This window comes from Actinia tenebrosa, unplaced genomic scaffold, assembly GCF_029948245.1.
Source record: "Actinia tenebrosa isolate PJP-AT-01 unplaced genomic scaffold, QUT_ActTen_1.0 PGA_scaffold3__52_contigs__length_22856419, whole genome shotgun sequence".
Classification (NCBI taxonomy): domain Eukaryota; kingdom Metazoa; phylum Cnidaria; class Anthozoa; order Actiniaria; family Actiniidae; genus Actinia; species Actinia tenebrosa.
This window is the reverse complement of record NW_028292580.1, coordinates 8,946,854-8,973,808: the sequence shown is the minus strand read 5'-3', so window position 1 is coordinate 8,973,808 and position 26,955 is coordinate 8,946,854. Positions and strand designations below refer to the sequence as shown.

The 26,955-nt window shown below is 34.8% G+C and overlaps 3 protein-coding genes across 7 annotated transcripts in view; 1 reads left to right on the top strand and 2 right to left on the bottom strand.

Annotated features, from left to right (window-relative positions):
* Positions 1 to 528: 528 nt before the first annotated feature.
* LOC116292341 (inhibitor of growth protein 5) lies at positions 529 to 9,820 on the bottom strand. 3 transcript variants are annotated; one of them, XM_031699631.2, is made up of 11 exons: positions 9,682 to 9,820; positions 7,744 to 7,806; positions 5,994 to 6,065; positions 5,320 to 5,486; positions 4,469 to 4,568; positions 4,252 to 4,272; positions 4,052 to 4,109; positions 3,806 to 3,926; positions 3,140 to 3,178; positions 2,670 to 2,731; positions 529 to 1,662 (listed from the first exon to the last, which is right to left on the bottom strand). In XM_031699631.2, exons 2-11 carry the CDS (start codon positions 7,790 to 7,792, stop codon positions 1,623 to 1,625), a joined length of 729 nt encoding a protein of 242 aa, XP_031555491.1. In that variant the 5' UTR covers positions 7,793 to 7,806; positions 9,682 to 9,820; the 3' UTR covers positions 529 to 1,622. The 3 variants fall into 3 exon arrangements, with proteins under 3 accessions (XP_031555491.1, XP_031555490.1, XP_031555492.1); XM_031699630.2 differs by lacking the exon at positions 9,682 to 9,820 and adding an exon at positions 8,958 to 9,172; XM_031699632.2 differs by lacking the exons at positions 7,744 to 7,806; positions 9,682 to 9,820 and adding an exon at positions 8,958 to 9,172.
* Positions 9,821 to 9,912: 92 nt separating this feature from the next.
* The window catches only part of LOC116292338 (UPF0415 protein C7orf25 homolog), a 37,082-nt gene continuing 20,039 nt past the window's right edge, over positions 9,913 to 26,955 (bottom strand). The window contains exons 12-13 of one of the 3 annotated variants that reach the window (XR_004196654.2): positions 11,361 to 11,802; positions 9,913 to 10,464 (exon numbers count right to left, since the gene is read on the bottom strand). The gene's annotated coding sequence lies outside the window, so the exon portion shown is untranslated. Of the gene's footprint in view, positions 10,465 to 10,728; positions 11,803 to 26,955 lie in introns of those variants that run through there. The other 2 variants (XR_004196655.2, XM_031699626.2) reach the window with 2 other exon arrangements.
* On the top strand, positions 13,449 to 22,103 carry LOC116292340 (uncharacterized). Its single transcript, XM_031699629.2, has 3 exons — positions 13,449 to 14,136; positions 16,920 to 17,229; positions 18,473 to 22,103. Exons 1-3 carry the CDS (start codon positions 13,818 to 13,820, stop codon positions 18,726 to 18,728), a joined length of 885 nt encoding a protein of 294 aa, XP_031555489.1. The 5' UTR covers positions 13,449 to 13,817; the 3' UTR covers positions 18,729 to 22,103.

Here is a 26,955-nt window from a genome sequence, read left to right as displayed (position 1 = left end):
TTTCGTTCTTTACATTTTTGGGGCTTTTTCCTCCAAGTTAAGTAAAAATGCAAGGTTTTTTTGAAAATGTCTTTTGATCGTGTAAATCGCCTCTTATTTCTGGTACCCGTATTTAGGACCATCAAAATATTTTTAGGGAATAGAAACACCTGTAGGAGCCTGCAGTCATAATGCACAGCTCTATAGCCTGCGTGTGGTTCCCGCGAAAATGAACCTTGATCACACGTCGCGTTGCGTCATGCTTGAAAGCGAGGCTACGCGGGAAAAAAAAGCCTGCCAAGATGAAGGCCGTGTGAAAAATACTCCATAGATTTTGATTGAACCAAAGATCAGATTTTGATGTTCATTTTGCATACTTAATTAACCAAAATCTTGCTTAGTTACCGATTTTTTTTTTTCTTTTTTTGCTCAAAACTCTACGAAGAAATTCAATCATGTACGAGATGACGAAAAGAATGACGATTTCAAAGGAAATATTCTGTAAAGATGCGACATATCATTTACCAATAAAGCAAGACAGCATGTGTATAAGTTTTACATAATCAGTATCTATATTTAAAACTTGGTTTCAACAAACCTTTTTACATCTATAAGTAGTTATCTACATATCCAAGGTAATCGTTTATAAAGGTGACTACATCCACCTCCCCCCCCCCCAGAGAATGATACTTGTTACCCCCTTCCCCCAGCCTGTTCCCGCTCAAAAAGAAGGGCTAAAGGAAAATAAATCTATAATACAGTATGATAAAGCACAGGAAGCCCATGCAAATACACAGAATGCTGCGTTTAAATCATAAAAATTAAAATGATTGCAAATGGGAAAATTTCATTTTCTCGTTTTAAGATCCCTTTTTTCCCTACAATATTGTTCACTAACTCCCTGTTACGATCCGGGGTTTGAGTATAAAATATGATATATTAAGGATTGTGGTCGTTACAATCGCCATGTTATCGGTTGGTACGAAGTATTCCTCCTATCGATAATGCATCGGCTAACTTTCGTTGTTATCGTCGGTGAAACGGTGAACTATCGGCAACGTATCGGCACTCTATCATTAAGGTATCAATAAGCTATTATCATTGATTGACGGTTCGCTATGATCAAGTTACCTTTAAGCTATCCGTAATTTATCGGTAAACTATCGGAATCCTATCGGACGCCTATCGGCAAACAATCGATGAGCTATCGATATACTGTCGGTTTTAGCAGTAGACATTTCCTTTCACCGAAATCATGGACGCACCACATGTGTAGGGATTTGTATTCCAAACCCAAGCCATTACGTACTAAGAATATACAATTTAACCAAGAAAGCATAAATAAGAGGGAAACTGCTTAATTACGCGCGCGTATTGTAAATTTCCGGTTGAGCTATTTTTAGTAACCGGATGCAGTTTAAATTTCACCTAACCCTACTCACGCTCGCGCTCTTTCCATTTATTGTTTTGATCACTGATGACGCACGGAAGTAGAGTAAGGCTACATTTAAACTGCATCCGGTTACTAAGAATAGCCTCAACCGGGAATTTACATGGCGCACGCGTTATTAAGAAGTTTCCCTCTCTTATTTCTGCTCTCTTGATTTAATTCATAAATGTATACAAATAATTTGAGGATATCTTCACTTTTTCTTTCTTTCTTGGGCGCATTTGGGACAATACCTGAAAAACGAAAATGAAACCCAGCTACATTAAATTTTTTTTAGGATTGAAACCTCTACTTTGGGCCTGATTTCCGCCCATTTCAGACTAAGTGTCATACTCTTGAGAATAAGATTCTTTGTTTGATTTGTATCCATATTCATGTGTCTTCTCATGTGCAACCGTTAAACAAAAAATGATACTTGAAGAAATAACATGGCGTCTGAAATTATGCCTCAAATAGACTCAAGCTTTAATTTAGTCAACTAACAAGAGGCTGGCGCAGAGGGTGAGGCAGGCACAGAGGGTGAGGGAGGCGCAGAGGGTGAGGCTGTCACAGAGGGTGAGGGAGGCGCAGAGGGTGAGGCAGGCACAGAGGGTGAGGGAGGCGCAGAGGGTGAGGCAGGCACAGAGGGTGAGGGAGGCTTCAAAGGGAGGTAAGGGATGAGGAAACTCTATGAGGAAGTTGGAGAAATTTTACATTTCAGTGTACAGATTTGTCTTCTTGTAGAATGATTCTTTGCAATCACTAAAGCTGTAATGCAGAGAAGGCACTGGAGGTGGGCAGCAGAATTAAGGTGGCTGCATGTAAAGGGTGAGTAAGTGTGAAAGCCTGGCTTTCAATTGAGACAGAATTGGAGTTGAAGTTAGAATCAGATTCTTTGCATGAAATTTCAAGTGAAAACTGCTCATCATAAGAGTAAGTACAAGCCAAGTAAAATGAATTCTTCAGATTCCTCTGATTCCATTGTGACATGCTTCCAACTCTGATTCAACTCCGTTCCCTAGTGTTCACTTAAAGGTAAAGGTGAAGCACCTATATTTAACGTCGGTAGTTCCTTCAGTTGAAATTCAACTGCTATCAACGGAAGCCGACGGTGCGCACTCTACTTCGTCATAAGCTGCTTCCGATTCCGACTCCAATAATTGGAAGCAGAATTATTCTGCTGCAAAACAAGGCTGAAGAAGGAGTTTGACAAAGTTTACATTTCTACAAGAACATACTTACAGCATTAACTCCAACTTACCATTTTCCTTTTGGTTTTGCAGTGAGTCCAACACAGGGGAAGTGAAACCATTCAATAGGACACTGAAAGAAAAACAGCAAGGTCATCCAAATGTTATCTGGGCACCAAAAAATAAAAATAAAACCAAAGGCTAATCATAAAAGTTGAATAAAAAAATCAAAAGTTGTGGTTTGAGAAAACCGGAGAACCTAGAGAAAAACCCTCTTGTCAAGGGAGAGAACAACACATCAAACCAACTAAACTCACATATGATCAAGTCCAAGGTGGGGCTTGAACCCGGACCACAGCTGTGAGACAGGTAACCCACTACGCCACCCTTCCCAAAGGTTCCTGGTTAATTTGGGGGCAGGGAAAATAGAATTGGGGAGGTAATCCACTTGACTATCAAGCGAAAGTAGAGATGGTGCTGGGTGATTGCTGAGGTGGCAGAGGTTGAGGGGAATATGGTAAAGTTAAAATACCAACCATACCTCAATATTATCACATCCAATCATCTCACCATATGAAACCTGCAATAAAAAAATTTTTTTTTTACTTTGCGAACACACTAACCGGGACCACTTGAATAAAACGGACTAATCAGATAATAGTAAACTAGACAGAGATTGAACTGATAACATGCGTAAGCCAATCAGATTATTTCGTTCCCACGTTCTTATTATATCGATGTTCTATCTGATTGGCTGGTCAAAAATATTGTACTACATATTGCAATATGATTGGTTAATGATACAAGTTTATATGTATCAGAATATATATGAAATATATATTTGTACTGCGTTTGTAATGTATGAAATTGAGCCGATCCTCGCAGTATATGAAGCAACATATGCAGCTGCAAATTGAAAGACTCAGAAAAAATTCTGAGTCTTGAATGGGATTTGAATCCATGTCCTGGAGATTCTGGTGCCATGCTCTAACCACTGAACTACCAAGTCTCATATGAGACTTCAAGGACACATTGGGTGGGTTTATCGGCTTGATAGGAAAGATATAAATGTGTATGAGATACAATTTTATTTAAGTGGTCTTGGTTGGAGTATCCACACAATAAACAACACTGAAAACATCTTAAAAGGAGGTAAAAGAAAAAAAGTACATCCTATATCCCCTATGTGTATGAATAAAGATGTTACCTGATGACATATACAGTAAGTTGGCTCATTCGGGTCTACAGGCATATCAAGAACTTGTACAACCTCAGGTGAAAATAGAGTAGCTGTAACACCAAGGCTCTTAGCTGGACTCGTATCTCGTCTAGAATTTGAAGGAAAAACAACTACATTTAGCAGACTTATTTCATCAACAATACATGTAATTCACAAGTGAGCTTCACTTCCCAGAAGCTGATGTCTCCTCACTTTACCCCAAACACTACTTACTTCTTTTTCTTTTTAGCTGGTTCGTCTGCTTTTCTTTTACTCATTCTTCCTCTTCCCTCTGGTATGAACAAAGAAATGCAATGAAATGAACATGAATTTCTCATTTTTCAGTTTTTTCCCCTAATTTTTTTCACCTTTTCTATCTCTTTTTTTCATTGAAAAAATATACTACAATTATAATTTCTGCATGTGGAACTTACTTTTAGGTGGAGTGATTTCTTCTGTATAAAGAAAGACAACACAAACAAATCAGAATGAGTTAGAATTACTAATAGAAAATATCCATTGAAAATTGATTTTCAAATTAATAGATACATGTTATCACACTGTAATTGAATCGCTGATACAGAATTGAATAATTGAATGAAGACAAGAACGAAGCAAGACAAACAGCAAAAAAAATCTAAGAAAAATCACCTTCATAGTCAGACAATCCTGCTTCTTTGGCTTTCTGTTCTTTTAAGTCCATTTCAAATCGCGCAAGATCTGAATCCAATTTTCTAATGTGTTTATCAACCTACAAATTAAAGTCAGAACGTATTGAAACATACCAATTTTTACTTCTTATGATGTTAAACTGAATCACATGGTCACATAGCGAGAAAATTAATGGAAAATTTCTCATTCTAATGCTTATGATTATACTTACGTCACCATGTGAACGTAGGCTAATTACATTATTAGGGGTTTCATTAAGGATTAAGGACTGGGGGTTAAAGAATGCTACAGTAAAAGAGCAAAATTCTCCTTAAACTACCATTTATAGCTTGACAGCGATGTTCACTTAGACTTTCAGGCTAGTTCACGGCTTTTCCCTATTATTTCAAAGCTTAGTGAAACCCCTAAGGTACCTAATGAACAAATGCAACAAAGTGGTATAATAATTGTACAAATTTGAAAATGTTCTACTTGGAAGTGTAGTAAAAATATTTATAAAATAACTGTCCTAAATCTTGCATTCTGATTGATTGCGAGTGTGCTATATGAGAGCACACAGCACGGGTGTGCACTTTCAGTTTCGTCATTCATGTAATAATTTGTATTTTGTAAAAGATATAAAAAAATTGCTTGCTGTGCTGTGCTGTGTGGAGTTATGAATCACTTGTGGATTGGCAGAACACTCAGGAAGTTTCGAGAAGCACTCCACTACGTGTCCTGCTTCTCCTAACACTTCTCTCATGTTCTGCCAAACCCCAGCGTGCTTTATGACTGCACACAGCACCCATCGTTTTCTATTTCTTTACTGGAGAAGCAGATATTGTATTTACCATTTCGTAAGTTTGCATTGCTAGTTGTACTTTATCATCCACATATTCTTTACTTTTAGAGAAAGCAATTTCTATTTTCTTCAGGTGGTCAGTTCTCTGCCCCGAGTCCATTTCTCTTACCCCGGATACATAATCTTCAGACAAGGTGTCTATTTCTTTCATTAAATCTGAATAGAGAAATAGATTAGCTGTATACGTCTGGGCCTGGTTGTACAGTAATAAGGATGGATAGTACTATCCGATGGATAAATCCTTATCTAGAGGATAAATAAATGCTGACACCCAATAAATTCATCCCGGCACTGGATAGGATATGTAGGCACTGAATAGAGAAATAGATTAGTTTTACACATCTTGACCTGGAGGTACTGTACAGGACGTAGGATGAATAGCAGGACTAAGGATGACCATTGTCAAACCACGAATAAGGTCTATTTATGATACACTGGATATCACAGTAACTGGCCTGGATACTCATGCTTTATATCCTTTATACTCATGCTTTGTATCCTTCATTGGTTCAAAAGCTTCTACTCTTCTGCACAATTACTAACGATGTGTCCAAAATTAGTGTGAAAGAGCTACAAGAGAATGACTGGAAGAGGGAGGAGAAAGGAAAGACGAAGACTGAAAGTGTCATTACGCCTCATAAAATAGTTATATTTCACATGTACCTTGTGTTCTTTGGTCCAAGTCTCTCATCAAAGTAAAATTTCTTTGTAGTTCAAAGGGAAGATTCTCAATACCTAAGATAAAGCATCAATTGACAGATGTAAAATATTGCTAACAATATAATATTGTTCTGCTAACAGTGGAATCTCTCAGGGTTTTCATTAAGAGTCTGGGATCGGAGAATGTTCCAATAACTGAGAAAAACTATTAGGGGTGCATTGTTAGACTAACTGTGGGTTAGTGGTAGGGATAGTGGTAAGGGAAGCGCCGGTTGCGTGCGCTGCTAATGTGCCTGCCTCTCACCAATGTGGCACGAGTTTGAGTCCTGCCGATCTCGATGTTGTATGTGGGTAGAGTTGTTTGTTGGTTCTCTCCTGTGCTTCGAGGGTTTTTCTCCGGATTCTCCAGTTTTCCTCCCTCCTCAAAAATCAACTTCTAAATTCTAATTCGATCTTTGGGCTTTCACTTAGTTTGGAGCCTAGCTCTGTTGTGATTGTCCCACGCTGTGATACAACAGTGAAAGCTTTGTAGATATGTAAGTTAGAAGACATTGCAATGTCTTTGGGATACATGATACTCATGTTAGAAGTCAACTGCCAACAAAACATGAGATTTTGAGTTCCTTCCAAAACTGATCATTATCCAGGAGTAAATAAATGATGTGGAAATAATGAGACAATTTTTTTTTCTGGGTTGGAAGTGAATGGAACAGCGCAAAGCAAAAGAATATTTGAGAATGCAAAAAGTACAACCCATCAACAACAGCTGTTCATTGTTCATTATGAGAGTTAACTTTTTAAAATGAATCAGATACATGTATATGACTGTATAATGTTGAATTTTAATTTTTGAGTCCAGATACCAAGTTTTTAAATATTTGTTAAATGCATTCAAAACCACAAAATTATTAAGAATGTTTTATAAATGACGACAATGGATTAAGAGGATTTTATGAATGTTATCATTAGTTTGAATAAAGTGAGATAAAATGTACATGCAATATGAATACAGAAGAAACTACATTGTTCTATATGCCTTAGTGGAAGTTAAATATATTTTTTATGTTTAAGGTTATGAATGTTATGTTGCAATAATGTTAAATTGTTCACATAATTTGATTGTGTTATAGGACCTCAGATCTAATCCACTGTTTCCCCATTTCAGACCACATGTCATTCCCTAGAGTATCATTTCTTTGTCTCACAGTTGCACATGAGAAGACACATATGAATACAAGTCGAAGCAAACAATATTATTCTCAAGAGAATGACACATGGTCTGAAATGAGCACAACATTACGCTCAGTGGATTTGGTCCACAGTCCATTTCTGAGATAGTGAAATCGCTGCATTGTGGTCTAGCTTCGGTTCAAACATCTTTTGTTTATCTTGCCTTATATGGTGTTGTTTGTACCGAACCTAGACTACAATGCATCATGTATATTGAACTCAAATCAAAGTAATCTATATGGTATAAGAGCTTTGTGCTTGTTAGTGTCCTGTAACATTCGTAATCAAATGACGTAAGACGATCAACAAACGTTTAATTATCGATCTGCTAACATCTTAGTGAGTGAGTGAGTGAGTGACACATTTGCATATTCAGACCCCTCACAATGACTTGTTTCTATGCTTCGCGTATCCACGAGTTAAAAAGGCCTATTAGGAGACATATAGATGCAGAAGCAGAATAATTAATACATGAACTTGTTGCTCTTATTAGCTTCATTGGATAATTTAACGGTTAAGGTACCTGAAAAGGAAAAGATTTCCCCGATTCTTGATTCGCTTGTGTGTGTCATCTTTCTTTAGACAGCTGCATTGAAATTCAGTTGATTTGTTACTTAGACATATTACAACATATTAATTGGGCTATGTGCGTATGCCTGATAATAATCTCATATAAAATCATTATATTGTATGTTACCATATCATAAATGATAAGTTGTGCAGTATACTAGTACGGTATTTCAGGAAATTGAGTTATTTGTTACTTAGGCCCTGTCCAAATTATGCCAGATAAATTTGAATCCTGAATTTTTATTCTATTCAGTTAGGCCTACCGTCCACACTAGTCTGGGCGAATCCCGAACAATTCTTCACCGAAAACTGAATTTTTTTGAATACAGTCTCCAGGGAAGAATTTGAAAACACCGGCTAGCCGTATTAGTGTGGACGGAGAACATTTCGTATCCAAATTTTTTCGGATACGATGACCTCATGATTGTCATGGGAACATGACAGGAAGGATAAAAATTCACCAGTGGGCTCAATTTCAGCTTCGATGCACATGTTCAGATGTGCAATGAGGCATTTTTGCCACCTCCGATCGGACTAGTGTGGATGCGAAACATCTTATCTGTTTCCATGTGTGGACGGAAAACTTTTTTTTTCGGTTTTGGTGTGTAAGTTGCGGATTCAAATTTATCCAGCATAGTGTGGACGGGTCCTTAGACATATTACAACTTGTTAAACCAGAAACCCATTATATTCAGAAGACTGGGAATAATAAGCTGAAGTTATTTACTGTAAGCTTTTAAGTAATTTTTCATGAATTATTAGTAATAATTTAATAATATTTTAGGATTATAATTTAATATTATGGAATTATTAATGTTATAATATTATAAAATACCACAAAATAAAAGTGGTATGATTAAATCATAATAAAATTATGAACGAAATATTCAGATAAAATGATTTGGATTTATTGAATAACATTACCTCATGCACAACGCAATAATATGGATTTCATTAATTCTTAATTAAAATAAATAAATACAAAATAAGATTTCAAAGCGCTATTAAAACTCTCTCTAAGTATCACACGAGCTGAAACTCATTAATTATGACAAATATAATTAATTTAGGTGAGAAAGACAAGCTTATAGTTATTTTTGCAGCGTTTTTTTTACGGGATAACAAAATGGCGGGATATACGAAAAGCGCTCGGAAGGCTGTACTTACTGTCAAGATAGCTGTCTAAATACATCCTACTAGCCATCAATTTGGGCCCAGAATTGTTCCTAGATTAATTCCTGATCCAATGCTTGGTGATTTTTGGGTACTTTTGAACTATTTTGGCGTTATTTAAGGCAGAAAAGTTTATATTTTTTGCCGGGTTTTTCAGTCTTGGCACAAAATGCCTTCCGCGGCAAAGCAAAGCTACTCGTCACGTGACACATAACCCAGACCTCTTGAAGTTTCACTAAGCACAGGAACCCCAAAAGAAAATATTTAATTTGAAAATTTAGTGAGGTGTACGGCACTTTGAAGTGATACGTTTTTATATTTTCAAGACAATTTTCGGCAATAAAATTGCCATCTTATTTCTTTGTAACACTAGCACATTTTTTTTGAGAAACTACCGTGCAAAAACATCAAAAACTATCATTCCTAACATATCCTAACATCATGTCCGTCTGCCCGAGTGTCTTTTAAAAAATATATATATAAAATATGTAATGATTACAAGAAAGTCAGACGGACAAACAACTAAGAACAATAAATCTGCGACATGTATTTAATCTGATCGAAACCACTTATGCTCACTTCACACCAACCTCAAGTCAGGCCGGGGCGTCACCGGAACCCGGCCCGCCGCACGCCCGTGTAATCGCATTGTAAGTAGCGCCGCTCAGCTTAGACTAAGAGCCTGAGGGAAAAATGCGAAGAATTTCTGTAAACGCACCTGAATAAGGCGTGGTTAGTCAGTTTGGTGTGGCATTGGCGATGACTCAGGGAAGTATCACTTCCTACCCTGGTCCAGAGACTCGTAAAATCGTCGAGCCTCTGGGACCAGGGCAATCAATACCCTGCTTGCAGAGTACTTTTAATTTTCTGCCAAACGTTTTGGCCATCCTTGCCCTACGAAGAAGAAAAACAACCTCTGCTCGCAGAGTAAAGTATAACTATACTGCATGCGCACGTATCACTTGCAAAATTATAATCATAAATTGTAATTCTTATCAAATTCTCTAATTTTGTAGATTAATTAGTGAATAAAATAAGTCTAAGAGGCTTTTCTTTCACTAGTAGCAGGCGCATTCCTTTTGTTTTCAGGACGCGGGTTATGAACAAGTCAAATCAAGGTGTTCGAACTTAATTGCTTCATCAACAGACGATTGAAAGTCTTTTGACTTATCAATTCAAACAGGTCGTAGAATTGAATTATTATTGTTATTCGCTTTTGTGTGTGTGGTCTTTTATTGATGACTCTCACTTTTATACTTAATAACGATAAAGAAAGTCTCATCCCTAGAGCTTTCCTTCCTCCTTGAACACCACTGAAGAACTATCTAGTGATGCGCAATCTGTCGACGAGATTGAATCGTGAATGGGTACGATGCAGATATTCTTGCTAATAAATTTTCGTCTATATTTTTTTTCGTGAGCGCAATGTACAAATACTAATTGATACCTGTGTCATGTCAGATCGCCCTTCCGCCACAAAACCAGGCTAGTGGGACATCACCTAATATGGTAGATATGGTAGAACAGAGAAAATGACCTTGAAAAAGCAGAGCCAATGTTTTAGCAGCCTGTGGTGAGCGTCGTAAGCCTTCCCGCGCCTTCATTCTCCTAGGGTTGTCAACCAAGTGAACTAAGAGAATATTTCTGATCATGTAATGATAGACGGGAGGGTGGCAAGTCAAGACGAAGGAAACTTTCGGGGGTAAGGGGAATGGGGGCAGATTGGAGATTAAGAGCCCCCACCCCCTCCCATTCCCCTGGAAAAAAAAAAGAAAACCCAGTCCTTTTTGCGATAGACTTTTTTCTTAACTCTTCCGTGACCTAAAGAGCTGCGGTATATATTACATACGATTTAGAAAACCGTCTACATTGCTGTCTACTTAGGCGGTCGGATGGTAACCAAACTCCTGGTATGATAACACTAGAGGAACATTATGATATCATATTCAGTTATACTCTCCTTTAAATACGATATAATTAAAATTCTAGATCTATGTTTGTCCGCATCGGAAGAATTTCAATTCAAGTCCATGTTCATGGTCATGTAAATTTTAGGCGGCAAAACTAAACACCGGCGCGCCGCGGCCAAAGCACGTTTTTTCTATGCTAAGCGCGGAATCAATTAAACAGTCATACAAGTATCCATACTTTAAACTTGGAATTTGTTAATTTTTTTCTTAGCAAAACCATACCATCTTCTCGTCGTCATCGCTTTCGGCTTGATTTGCATCGTATTGCGCACGCGTTCGAATTGCGTCATGACCGATATCGCGCGACGCACTGTGTTTCGTTGTATTTCCTCAAGATTTCAATGTAAAGATACTGTAATAAACTGGGTTTTTTTACGCGCACTGAAGAGGAAATTCCCATTTTTTACTTCAAAATTACGTATTGTACCGAGATTAATGTCTTGAAATCTCTCTCCAAAAGGAGATGTAACCTCTGCTCCAGATAAAACTCGCTGTAGCTGTATTTTTCTCCCCAGATGAAGCAACGTTATTTGGTGTACAATTGCGGTCCATTTTTAATAGCTTTCGTACGAGTTCTGAGACTGATTGTCCGCACCTTGCTCCATTGTTGATCACCGCCTTGATTAGGCAAGCCTAGTATCGCATTGTATTGGCGTAGCTCTTTATCTTTTCTTTATCTCAATCATTGATGGTTTTAAGGAATGTTAGGAGTAACAAACACAAGCATTGTGTCCAATTGTAATCAGTATAAGAACAACCATACCTAAGGAGTCGTATCGATAGTGATCTGGTAATTGCAATTAAGGCTGAGTTCAGCTTATATCAGTTTCTTCAGTCGCCCCAGGCAATGCAGTCTGATTCATGCCAGCCTAAACAAATGAACAATGGATTTATAAATCTCGGTTTCCAGTCAAGCGGTTTGATATTTCATCTTGTCTATCGAGTTTATTAGCAAGAGAAGATTTAAAGAATAAACCTACACTACTAGCTTATAAAACCTGGCACAGAAGTAACACTAGACAAGACTCTATAAGACTAGTCTGAGGCTAAACTGAGAAATAATTGCGATTCGTTTCTTGACTTGTACATTTATTTGTAAAGTCGACAATTGCGTTCGTCAAAAAGAAATCATACGTCTTACAGATACTAATATCTTTATTCTCTTAGCATATAAACCAATATTGAATTCATTCCATTCCGGTCTCTCTCGCAAATGATTATGCAAGAGCAACGAATTATATCAAAATCTCGATATTAAACTGATACTGGGAGTAGATATCGCGCTCTCTCGGCCCTTATATATGTACTTATGGTGATAGGGTAATTAAATTGCAAGGTATAAACTGGCACAGTTCTTATCGTAGATTTGCAGGTCCGAGGCAAAGGTTGCAATGTGTTCGTGGTACTGGCTTGACTTTGATATTTCGAATAAGATACGACGTACGCGTGAGGGTCGGGGTGGGACGGGGGGGGGATCAGTTAATCTCAGTGAGTTTATTTAGCAGCCGGCTCATTCACTCCGCTCAGTTAATTGCATGCATCCCTTGGTATAATTTTCAGTGATCTTGGTCAAGCTTAAGAAATAAAATGATTTAAAAAATGTAATATGATGAAAAAAAATTGGAAAAGAAACAGAAAGGGAAAAATGAAAGAAAATTAGATGAAATTTAAGAAAAAGACTTTTAGGAAGAAAAGGAAAGAGGGGAAATTGAAAAAGAGGAAAAATAAAAAATAAAAAAGACTGAAGAAGGAAAAGAGAGAAAAAAAAAAAGAAAGAAAAGTGAAGAGAGAAGGAAAAATCAAAGAGAAAGAGGAAAGTGATGACTAAAAACGAAATTTCGAACTCATTTTTCTTCCCTATTTCTGCTGCATTTATTTTTCCGATTATATTTTTCCAACCAATTTTACACAATTTTCGTTGGGAAAATTCTGGATCAATATCTTATAACACGTACAATTTCAAAAATTATTAGAACTCGCAAAAATATTGGAACCTCTTGCCTACCTATGACTAACAATTTTGATATCTTAACTGAACAATAAGAACGATTTATTTGAGTTTCCAATCATGACCTGCTATTATGAGCTGTTCCAACCCCAGAGGACTACGTTATAAATAGATCAATGACTAACTTCGATTAATAGTTAATATATATTAATAATTCTACCTCAAAACCATTAAAATGACGTATGTTATATTTAGAGCACATTTGTTATGAAATCTTGGTATTTTTTAGTATTTTGACACCATTTTTAGCGAGTTATTTATGATGTCTTTTGTTATTGTGGTTTATGGGCTTCCTGTGTTGAAATTTAATTCCACAAGTCATGGCTAAATTTAGGTCTGACTCAGTCAGATTAGCATGAGAAATATTCTAGGGTTATGACTTGGAAACTAAACAAACATTTTCCCTTGACAACAGGTTAAGACAAAAGAACAAAGACGTCGAAGCCAATTGGTTCGTTGGTAAAAGGGGCCATAATGATGTCAGTTCAAGCCAATCAGAGAGCGAAGAGTATTTAGTAGTTTATACTGGCAACCCGCGAAAATGCATGGATACAGAGTTGAGCGCCAGCGGAAGAAAACTTTGTTTTGAAGGTGATACCACGATGTCAATAACAAAGTGCATGCAAAATCAATGGTAAATTTCTCGAGGATATTTTTTCACATTTACAGCTGGCCTATAGTGAAATCATAGCCATCGGACAAATATATTAGATTTTTTGGGGGTTTAGATCTTTGGTATCAAGATTGGAGCCATCTTGCAGCTACGCTACTGACCTTCGTTCATATCCAGCCATATTTAGATAGGGTTCTAGAATTACTACGAGAAAAAGAATACAAAATCAGATGAATCCCTAGAGGATATTTTTATGGAGCAAAATGGAGAAGAGTCAACCACAAAACCAGTTTCAAAATAGTAATCACTTAGAATGGAGAAATCCGAAGAGCCCTTGCTCTCCATGTTCGCCCGACTCACCGCAGTCACCACCACCACTTGAAATACGTGGAAAAAGTTTGTCTCTATCGCGACAAAAACCTGTAATTAAAGAGAATTTCACTCGAGAACTTACTAAAAGAGGACGAAAGCAGCGACTATTGCTCTCACAACATGGTGGATTAAGTAATTGTAAGTTGAAAAGAAGAGAAACCTCTCCGGACTTCCATCCTCAACATGAGCTTCGGGTTAAACCTAAACGAGGTGAGTATAGAGTATATTATGACCTAAAATGATCGCGTTTTTTCTTTGTTCATTGATTTTTTTTTATTACACATTTATAAAGAATTGTATCTTAGATAGAAGGATTTAACACTAAAGCTTTATTTTTTAATGCTATATCGTTTTAAGGTATACTTAGCGTACGTACCATACTGTCTCTATTTTAAGCCAAGGGGCATCGTGTTACTAGTAATAAATAATGCACGCGAAGTTTAAAACCCGTTTGCCATCCGCAAAATTACCAAACATTACCAAACCTTCCTAAATACTAAACGATCTCTCTTTCCTACGAATGTAGAGGAATATTAGAGCAATCGGCGTTTGCACGAGTATTTATAGTCGACGTACAGTCGTTATAATGATCTCTGAAATGAGCAACTTGCATTGATTTCAAAGTACTGACGACGAGGTTATATAATCGCTTCGATATATGAACTTATAAAATTTCCAAGCTTGTGTCATTGTTGATTACTCACTTGAGAGAGCTATCCCTTTATTTACGTTGTATTCCTTAGGAAACACTGTTTTATTGTTATGCTAACGAATGTTCCGTGTACAAACAATGAAGAGTCAATCGATCGTGTCCAACACAGCCTTCAATCGCACGCTAATATTAGCTCAATTTTTAAATTTTTAGATCGATTTTGTCTATAATTTAAAAAAGAAAGGATAGCACTACTGCCAAAAATAAAAAATGAGTCGCAAGAGAAGTAATTTACTGTAACAAAGAAGTAAATATACAAAGATTCGGCTCTTATTATCCGTCTAGACGATATCCTGGATGGATAGGCCGGTCCTTCGCGCAACAAATTGTTTCAAATTTCACCCAAACATTAAAACCTCATAATTCTCACACAACGAAATAAAGTATTAATTTTTAAAGCATTAAATGATAATCTAGTGCGTTTTCTTAATATTTTGGTATCAAAAGTAAAAGCAATATCTATATACGTATTTGTTATAGGTTCACTACGAGTAAATTGAACCACCACGAGTGAATTGTAACCAAATATCTAGTCTGCTGTAGAAGTTCTATGGGACAATTTCATTTTGAAGTCTTGCCAGCATTGTTGATATTCCATTCCTAGTTCCTTAAAAATTAGTAAACTTCCTTATTACAAATGAAAATGAAACTCGAATATTGATTTTGAGTCGTAGTTACGAGGTTGTTGCTATAAATACTGAGTTCTTGTTTACAATAATAAGTAAAAAAACACATCTTAATGTGAATCCACTGCAAACCTACGTAAGCGACACTCGGAAATTCCACCTTTTACCTGTACATCTATCACTTATCATAGTCAACAGGAAATCCTAAAGATACGCAATCGTACCTATCCAACCAAGTTTTCTATTTAGTTTTTCTTTTCATTTTATGACGTCAAATCAAAATTAAAAATTTCCTAAAGTTTGAAAAAAGTTGCTTTGTTCGTATTCCCTTCAGAGAAAACTCTGAAACTAGGTTCCTTATTCCTATCCAAGATGTGAAAAGGTGATACATCCAAGCTTATTAGTACAAAATAGTGCAAGCAATTTGTTTTTCGTTGGGCCAAGTACAATCAATTTACTTTACACTCAATGATATTACCATCCATTTCTATAACAACCATTTCACCCACAGTTTATTGCTTGTCACCTTGCAAAGAAATAATGTTACTAAGGTACATTATCTGTTCAAAAAAAAAAAAAAAAAAAAAAAAAAACACTATATGCATTAATTCTCATAGTCAAGTTACCACACAAATGATAAATTAATTAATTAAATTTATAGTAAGAGAGGCCTTTCTTAAAATAAGGTAATATTTGAGAATTAAACACGTTTGCATGATAAGTATGATTGCCAATTTTTGCCACAGTCTTAATGCCCGTTGTAATGAAAGTTAAGCTGAAGAGGAAGCAGGGGTCAGTACAAGGGGATCAGTTTCTCTAATAATCCTTGTGATATGAAAATTCTTTTTGATAAGGAATTCCAGATTGTACCAAAGCTATGAAGTTAGAAATTTGATGGTAGCTAGCTCACATGTATGAATTCAATGTGAAAGTGGGCGGGTCGAGGGAGTGGGCTCATGTGCAGTGGCTTGGGTGTCAAATCACTAACATGTGGCTTTAGCCATCAACTTATGGAAGTCCACCAGTATTTGAGTTACACAAAATATTATTGAGGCATGCAAAGAGAAATAAATATATTCATTTAAGTATTCAGCTGTAAATGATTTTTGAGAGTTAAATTCATAGATTGCCAATTAACAATAAACAATTGGAAAAGATGATTTTTGCTAATAACATGCATGCAAAGAGAAATAAATATATTCAGCTGTAAATGATTTTTGAGAGTTAAATTCATAGATTGCCAATTAACAATAAACAATTGGAAAAGATGATTTTTGCTAATAACATGCATGCAAAGAGAAATAAATATATTCAGCTGTAAATGATTTTTGAGAGTTAAATTCATAGATTGCCAATTAACAACAAACAATTGGAAAAGATGATTTTGCTAATAACATTTAGTGGTAAACAGTTCTATGTTAAACAATTAATAGAATGTACAGAATTTTGCTCTCTATTAAGTATTATTTTAATTTTAATGATTTTTCACACACCTCATTACTCATTGAATTTATATCAACAATAGAATTAATACTACAGCTGTAGTTGATTAAGTGACTTGTTTTAAAATTAAACTTGTATTTAAATCTTTTGCAACATGATGTTTCTAAAATATTTAAGTCTCTATTGTTAATTTGATTTTTTCTGTTTCAAAGAACCTCTACCGATGAGAATGAGAGCACTACCTCAATCGTTCTTCCACGAACCCCATGAAATCCAAACAAGCTCTCTCAGCTCTGGCAGCACATTACCGGCCTTGCCGCCACTGTTTCATAATGCTAACAACACCGGCTATGACGTCAGTGTCCTTAGACCTGTCACACCCCCAGAGGAAAAGATAAACCCACGACCGCCGAAAGAAAGAAAAGTCTCATATGCAACAGGCACTAGTGAAGATTTACTGTATAAGTTGTTTGAACCAGTAGAAGAAGATAAAACAAAAAAGTTTGTCATTAAGAGGGGAAGGTGAGTGATTGATAAGATGGTACATATTGTGATAACTAGTAGAGAGGGTTAAATTGAGGTCAAACTAAGAAAGAAATTCATGCACAAAGTCATGGCAGATCTGCATAGCATAGGTGTGTGATAAGAAAGGGGAGAATAATTTGTCCTTTTTTCATTCTTCCATTTTTTCATTCATTTCCTTTCTTTACTTTCCACTCATTTACCAATTCGTTCCTTTCTTATTTCCCTACCTCCCTTTCATTTATTTATTTTCATTTTTTATTTTCTCTCTCATTTATTCACATGTTCATTCATTCATTCACATGTTCATTCATTCATTCTCTCATTTATTTATATGTTTATCATTCATCTCTTTTCCCTTCCTTTCTCTCTGTCATTAATTCTTTTTTTATTGAGTCAACCACTTCCTGGTTGGCTGAGTTGGTTGGGCACCAGAATATTCAGGGTCTGAAATTAACTTGGGAGTTAAGTGGTCCTTTGGACAACCATAATCTAATTCTTAGTAGTCCAGAGCAAAACTTAAGAGTCCCACTTGCACGCCTATTTTGTAGAGCCTGAATGACAATGGTCAGCGGTTAGCTATAATGCAGAAGATTTAATCAAATTTGTCAGCGATATACAATGGCTTCCTACGAATGTGTTATTTCAAGTTTTTGAAAGTTTATCAGTTGAAAAATGAACTTTGTAGGATTCAAGCAGAAGAAATATAATTTAGAATTATATTTGGACTTTATGGACTCTCTTATTTTTTATTTTTTTATAAAAAAAACACCTAGGCAAAAACGTAGGTTGTCAGAAGGACAACCACATTCCAAAAATTAGTCATCATTTGCAAATTTTAGTCGTCCCTGACCTCAGGTTGTGGGTTTAAGCCTTGGTCAGACCAACACTCAGGACCTTGAAATATCTGAGTAGAAGGTTCTGCCTTTGCTCTAAATATACATGCAAATGGTTAGACCTTCTCTGTGGCTCAGACAACCATGTAAAATGGCAGCCCAGTCTTATTCAAAGGCATTAAGAATAGAGAGCCACAAGGTTTTTCAATTGCAGCTTTCGCATGTAATCCTCTCTTTAAATAAAGTTTACTTATTTATTTCTTCATCCCCTCTCATCTATTCACTAATCCACTCTTCTTTTTTTTTTTTGATGTTTCTTCCTCCCTTCCCCCGATCTGCACCTCTTTCCCTCATAAATTTTTCACTCATTCTCTCCCTTGTTCATTCATTCATTTTTTCCCTTTCAGACCAAGAAGAGTTCAATCAGATCTTACCCCAAACATGTTACCAAAACTAGAAGAGGATCCCCAGTTGGTACAAAATCTCGCAAACAAATTATTCCCTCAGCTATCAATTGAAAACAAACTCAAAGGGATTCAACAATCGCAGACATCGTTATCATGCGTTTCAGTTCAAGATGGTGAGAAATCTGTAACATTACCTTCGTTAAGTGTAGATCAAAATTACTCTGCAATGCTTCAGGAAATTGTCGCTAACATGTAAACTAATTTCATACTTGTAAGAACCAGCCCTGCCTTTATCTTATTATTTGATTTATGAGTGATAATATTATATTCAAGGTTATATTATTAACTATTATTATTATAACATGTTATCATGAATTAAGGCATGCATGTATAATTAAGCTGTCAACTAAACATCAACAGGCTAAAAAGAACGGCCTTTAAACTAATGTGGATGGTCATCATGACCAGTGAATGACCAGTGTTATTTTTAGCCCTATATCAATGAATCATTATCATCCAAATTAATTCATTGAAATTAAGTTTTTACAGACTTTAGTCAAAGCCAGGTTCCATTTAATGTACTGTACACTTAATGTACAAGCTCAATTTCAAAGGTTCAACACATCCAAGCCTTTCAAGTGTGTGATTAAGAACAGAGACAGGTTTTCAAAGCATAGTGATAAAATGATAATGTGACTTGGATATAAAATCTACCTGAGCATGGAGAATGAAATGCGAAGCATGGTACTACATTATAGAAACTTTAAAAAGTTTCATTTTATGATTTATATCTTTTCCCATTCTTATTGTAACTGTAGTAACTTATGAGTCCGTTTAAATTAGCAATTTTATTTGCTTTATTTTGGTTATTAATTCTTGAAGTTCAAAAACTAGAAAAATGAATGGAAGAAAATAATATAATAAATGCTAATTAATTGGTCAATCATGTGGGCCCGGTTGTACGAAGCCTGGATAGTGCTATCCGGCGGATAAATCTTTATCCAGTGGATTAGTTGATGCTGTTATCCAATAAATTTACCCACTTGATAAGATTTATCTGTCGGATAGCGCTATCCAGGCTTCGTACAACCTGGCTGTGATGTTTAGAAATGGTCAGATAGTTAATAATCCTCCAGGTGGCAAAAATATGTATATATATATATATAAATATAAATTAAGGTTTTCCTTTTTATTTTCTTTCAAAAAGAAAAAAGAAAGAAAGAGATTTTGGTGCAGGCACAATGAAGGCTTTCATCAAATAGGAAAATGATTGAATCAATGATATTAGTCTTGTCAGAGTATATAATACACTTACATTCAATTGAATGAGAGTTTTCTCTTTATTTTTATGACTTTCTCTAATCTCTTGCTTGTGTGCTCTTTTTGTTTCACTCTTTAATTTCATTATTTTTTTTCCATATTTTCTCTCTTCATTTTAATGTTCTTCCTAGCTCTTCTGTACCTTTCTCTCTCTGTTTCTCTGTCTCTCTCTCTCTTTCTCTCTCTCTCTTTCTCTCTTTCTCTTTCTCTCTCTCTCTCTCGTTTAAGGCAATCACTAGTGAAGCTATTCAATCAATCAGTTGATAAAGGGATTTTTCCTAACGGCTTGAAACTTGCGAAAGTTACGCCAATTCATAAAGCTAATGACAAAGATGATTTGAATAATTACCGTCCCATTTCGGTCTTACCTACTATTGCTAAGATTTTCGAGAGAATAGTTTTTAACCAGTTATATGAGTATCTAAACTCAAATAATTTACTTTCTCAAAAGCAGTCGGGATTTAGACCGCTTCATTCGACTACTACTGCACTCCTAGAAGCCACAACGGAGTGGCTTACCAATATGGATGAAGGTAAATTGAACTGTGTCACTTTCCTAGATTTTAAAAAAGCTTTTGACACAGTAAATCACTCCATACTTCTCCACAAATTATACTATTATGGGATTGCAGAAGAGTCGATAAAGTGGTTCAAATCTTACCTCACAGATCGTAGTCAGAGATGCTACATAAACCATACCTTATCTAGCTCTAGAACACTCGATTGCGGCATCCCTCAAGGCTCAATCCTTGGGCCATTATTATTTATTATTTACATAAACGATCTGCCAAATAGTGTCAAATTTTCAAATGCTAGAATGTATGCTGATGACACAAGTCTCACCACTTGTGGCACATCACAAAAGACTATATTTGACGAGGTGAACGCTGATATTTCCAATATTCATAACTGGTTGAAAGCTAACAAACTTAGCTTAAATTCAGCTAAAACAGAGCACATGTTTATTGCTTCTGACGATAAATTGAAAAAAATTACCTCCGAACCACACATATATTTAAATAGCAAACCAATTACTAGAGTCTCTACAGCAAAAACTCTGGGTGTTGTGATTGACGAACGGGTGTCTTGGGTTGCTCATATTGATTACATTTGTAAAAAAATATCCTCTGGATTGAGTGGCATAAGACGAGTCCGCGATTACATCCCCTTGGAGACAGCTATTACCATATATGAGGCTCTCGTTTTACCTTGGTTTGACTATTGTGACGTGGTATGGGATAATTTACCAGTAACGTCTGCTGAAAGATTGCAAAAAATGCAAAATAGAGCTGCAAGAATAATAACAAAAAGCAGCTACGATGTCAGATCTAGTGATATTTTAACTTCTTTAGGCTGGAAAAGCTTACAAAGAAGAAGAAAGGAGCATAAAGCAATAATGATGTTTAAGACTTTAAATGCACTTGCACCAAAATCTGTAAGGGAACTCTTTTATTTTCAAGAAAATACCTACGATTTTCGTGGTAGAGAGAAGTGCTTAAAGTTACCGAAACCCAGCACTGAGTTTTTAAAAAGAGCTCTCTCTTATGACGGTGCAAAAGTGTGGAACTCGTTACCCCAAAGTGTCAGACTGTCCAATAATTTAAAATCTTTTAAGAGGAATCTTTCGTCTGTTGGTCCTTAACACTTTAATTACTATAATATTTTTGGGGGGTAGATGAGAATGTATTTCATAAATCTGTCTATATATTCTTAACGTTATTATTAATTTTTTATATATATTACCTATGAACTCGGTTTTCATGAAAACCAATTTGTACATTGATGAAATTTCCCGAGATTAAATAAAAGACATCTCTCTCTCTCTCTCTCTCTCTCTCTCTCTCTTTCTCTTTCTCTTTCCCTCTCTTTTTCCCTCCTTAATCTCCCTCTCTTTTCATAAGGTTTCTTTAGCTATGTCTTACTTTGTTAACGTCGGGCTAACTTTGTTATTGGGAATTGCTTGATCGAAGTCGAATGGAATAAATCAACATGCGTAAAAATAACAAAAATAATGAAAGATTATATATTTGAATATGATTTTATAAAAAAAATTAAAGATGAATACATCCTACTTGAAACAGCTATTTCTGTGTCTGCATACAAAGATTTATAATTGCTTTGTACAGTTTGCTTACATTTATTTGAATATTAATTGCAGTGTTCATTGTAAATAGAAAAGCTTTATTCTAGATTGTAAATATTGTAGTATAAAAAGAATTTAAGTTTATAAAGCATATTAGTAAAAGGCGATACATGTTCTTCATGCTTATTATATAAAACTGAGAGTGTTGAATGTGTTTTATTTCAAAATGTAAGTTTTGTTTTCAATGGAACTTAATAAAAAAAAAAAAAAAAAATCAATTAACGTCTTTAAGAGCATTCTATTCATTTATTATTATTTGTCTCTAATCATAATGATGTTTGAATTTTTTAATGGAAAATCTTATCAAGACAATATTTTAAAATATCCAGCCCTTAAACTTGCTATTCAGAAAGTCCTTTAGCCTTCGTCCTTTATTTGTTTAATACTAGTAATTTCGTAATATTTTTATTCGGTTTTTATTTTTCTTGTTTCATTATGCACTTTTAACCTTATATATAACAAATCTTGATAACTAAGTGACGAGGAACAAAGTTTTTCCAGTGATATATTTATGTATAAATTTTTTTTTCATTCAGTAAAGAAACGTAAATGACAGTTATCAAAATATGTCAGAAAATCATTGTAAAAGACTAAATGGGGAAACTTTTACCATCTTACCTTTAAAACGGGTCCATTTTCTCTAGAAGTCGAGCAATCGTACCAGGCATTCCTTTGTAGGAATAAAATTTGCCATCAAAATTTACATTCGAAAAAGGTTTGGAAAAATGTACGATATTGATGTCGAAGCACGTGCTGTGACGTCATGAGGTCACGGGTCATATGACGTCATGCATTCCAATAGCGAGGGAGCTGAGGATAAAGGAAGCCCAAAATTTGTTTTGCATCTTATAGGTCCTTAGTGAATATTTTTTTAAATTTATATTGCATTTTCAGAGTTAAAAAGAAAGGATTATTGTATTTCTTTGTAATCATAGTTTTTTTTTTTTTTTTTTTTTTTTTTGCTTGTTTATTTTTCTATTTCTTGTCTAAGTTAATTGTAGACTATGTTCTTCTTTTAAATTTCATGCTCATCTCAATATACGTATTTCACTTACTGTTTTACTCATATTTCACTACACTTAAACATCCATTCATTGTTTCAGTTATTGAATCATCTATCATTCCATCCCTTTTTTTTTTTCATCCACTCGTCCATCCGTCCGTCCGTCAGCGACCGTCAGCCCAATTGTCTATACTATCCATTCCATCCAATTCCATTCCATATATATCCTATCTAATCCCATCCATCCATCCATCCATCTCTCTCTCCCTCCCTCCCTCCATCCCACCCATTCTTTCATTCATTAATTCATTGATTCTTAGTCCTTTTCTTTCTATTTTTTCTTTTCATTCTTTCTCTTTCCCTTTGTGATGACAAAAATTACCTATTTTTACCTATTTTCTTTCGAGACAATGACATTCTTTCGTTTATTTGTTCGTTCTTTAGTTTATAATGTCACTTATTGTCTTCCAATAGTAGCATTCCCACCTAATGTTTCCAACATGAGGCATAATCCAACCAGTCAAGTGTTTCCAAACTTGTTACCACTCATTCATTGTTAAGCTAATTAATTTTAACAAATAGCTTCCTCCACCATCAAAACCATACGCGGTCGGCTATATTATCTCATTGTTTTATAAACAGCATCATTCATATCGCGCCAAAGCCGGAAAAACTCACGGAACTGACCCAATTTCAAACCAAATTTACCATATATCTCACCTGTATAAGATTATCAGGCTAGTAAGCTTAGTTCTACTGGGATTACAAGTCAACTCAGTTGCAAATAAACTTGGTAAGTATATTTTACTCAAATTCATTTAGAACTTATAGCGAAAACAATAAAGGTGCTATTTCGGGGAAAGTGTACCCAAACTATAACATTATTATTCCTAAAGCCGGGCCAAAAAATTTAATATCATTTTTACAGTTATAGTTACTCCTAAAGTGGGAATTTTTTTCTTGTTTTAAATTTTTATATGAAAAATAAATCATATTATGGATACCTTTGTGTTCGAAGTCGTAGCAGGGAACGTTAGTTCAATTATTAGTTCCTTGTAAGTTTGTAAGACGTTTAAGCATCAGAACTGATCGACCGATGTTTGTACTAACATACGGTCTAAATTAGCCAAAACATAGAAGAGTTAAACTCATGGAAATTTTACATTACTAAAAGAACTAGTTTTTTATAACTAAAACATTTAAATATTTTCCAAACAGTTTCGAGGAATAGTTTTCAAAATCTATATGAGTAGCTTTTGTGAAAAGTTGAAAACATTGATTTGAGCTACTCATTCAATGTTTTATAGAATGCACTATGTATTTTGTGTTTTAAATCGAGTTCTTTTTTTAAGTTGGTACTGGTTCATACTGAATGAAACTCAAAACCATTCAACAAAGGATTTCCAAGGTTCGCGTCGTTTTTAGTTTGAATACAAGGCTGTTATTCATTTCATATCTCGCCGGTTATTTTTATATCTATTGTTACTAGAATTTGTTATTTTTTGATCGAATAATACAAAGTCGCAATTCAGAATATAATGTTAGTGTCAATTCTTTCTCTCTCTTACCTCCTTCCTATTTCTTCGTTCATTCATTCTCTTTTTTATTTATTCCCTTCCTTTTTCCCCTTTTTTCTCTCCCTCATATCGATTGAAAATACTTAATTTTCAAATTATCTGCTTTTAAATATTATTAGAACTCGCAAAAGAAATCAAAGAACAATGAAAAAGAAAATAAAAGGGTGAATGAATAAATTATAGTTTTCAAAACTCGATACATTCACTGTCGTCATAGAGACAACAAAGCAACCTTAAATTTTCGATTTTGAAATCGAATCGAATCACGACCTGACCTAGCTAACTTTTTAAGTACAAACACAGCACAGTTTTGTATCATATATATCTTTATTATGACATGGTGACTCAGCCCACTTACCCAAGTCCCAATTACGAAGGCTTTCAACTCAAATACACAATCATTAAATTGCTAGGATAATATAGAGTCAATTAATTGATGCAAACATTTCCAAATCAAAGAGTCACATCCAGGTTTCAAATCAAGAATACACTTTTTATCAAAATTAAATTAAAGAATCATTCGATAAAATTTTTCTTGAACAAAACAAAAGCTTAGCTTAACTTAGAGTTCAAGGTTTGTACATACACTGCGAACTGCACATAAATTTTTTTTAGCTTGCATGAAATGAGTTATATTTTGAGTAATTTATTTTTAGGCCGTAAGCCCTTGGAAAGTTAAGACGTGACTGTTTTGGAAAATGGCGAAAACATAATCACTGAATAATTAAAGTATATTAATGACAAGACAATGATGGTGTGAAGATATTATATATGATAACGACGAATAGAACAAAACAGAACACTCGAGACCCTTAAAGGTGAATTAAAAAAAAAAAGAAAAGAAAGAAAAGAACAGCGAGAGAGAGAGAGAGAGAATAAATAAATAAATAAATAAACAAACAAACAAACAAACAATAATAAATAAATAAATAAATAAATAAATAAATAAATAAATAAATAAAGTAAGTAAATAAATAAATAAATAAATAAATAAATAAATAAATAAATAAATAAATAAATAAAAAGAAGATGGAATGAACAATAATCGAAGGTCAAAGATAACCAATATATTTCCCAAAGAACTGTAGGCGACAAGAAGTCCTCACAATTTGCATCCTCCAAAACACTTGCTCCTCAAAAAGATTTCACACGGTTTTGTTGCGAGATATATGCCGAGCATGCGCAGTAAGAATTAGCGATATGTTGTTTTGATCTATTGAATCTAGCATTGCATCTCTTCGCAAATGCTCACAGACGGACTCACAGAAGGTTCTGAAAATCAACCCATTATCGACCACATTGCTGTTTCTAGACTCGGAAATTAAAGCATTACCTGGGATCAGTCAAACACCGTGAGATCAGTCAATTAAGGGTTGAAGAGTTTTTGACTTCGATTGATTACCAACTGGAATTCGAGCTAGCGCTCTAGTAAGCACCTATAAACAGCATATATTTTATTACCTACATGCTATAAGTGAAACAACGCTTATATCGTAATATAAGTCCATAAATACTTGACTCTTGGTAAGTATAACATTTGTGTCTGTGTATATTCTTTTTTGTGTTTTTGAGTGTGTGAATATGTTTTTTATACGATATTTTTTAAAGGAATATTGTCAAAGAAAGCTTTGTGTTGAAATGCATTCATTACTATCATTCTACGTATTTCCCCACTTATTTTTGATATAGTTTTCTTCGTTATTTTAATCTTTAGTTGTTGTTGTTTTTTTCAGTTTTCTAGCGTTGAAAATAAAACACTTTAAAACCCATGCTCAAAATAGTACTGAATTCATATCGTGTAAAATAGTTCAAAAAATTGATACAATGTGGTCCGATTTGTTTTTAATTGTTTCACTATATCAGTGCTATCATTAAAAGTAAACACTACTTGTTATATAATACTATTTCATGGACAAAGTGTTTTACTATATGATAAGCTATAAACGGGAATTTCTCGTTAAATTCTGTCTTGGCATCGCAATGTTTTAAGCTCCGCCGACATCAATTCGAGAGTAACTTGATGATTTATCAATCCTTAGATCGATTCGGCATTTTCTCCAGAATGTGTTTAAAACTTATACCGACGTCTTTAGGTACCGGGTTTGAAAGATAAATTCAAATTTGTATGTGTGGAAATGAAATAAAATTGATCTTAGACAAAGGGACGGAAATACAATGAAACATTTGCGCGCAATATTGCATGCAATGTTACTGAAGTAGGATACGGTTTTTTACTTCAGCACCATTGCTTAACAAATACATAAAAGCAACGTTATGCATTAGTACAGAAAAGTATTTAAAAATACAAGCTTTGGGCCAGATATTTCCAGTTGCGAAGTTTAGAATATTATGTTCAAAGAAAAACAACAGATATATATACGAGGATCAATTTTGAGTTGTTGAAAGTAACTTAATCAATTTGGGAAATTTGACGTAACAC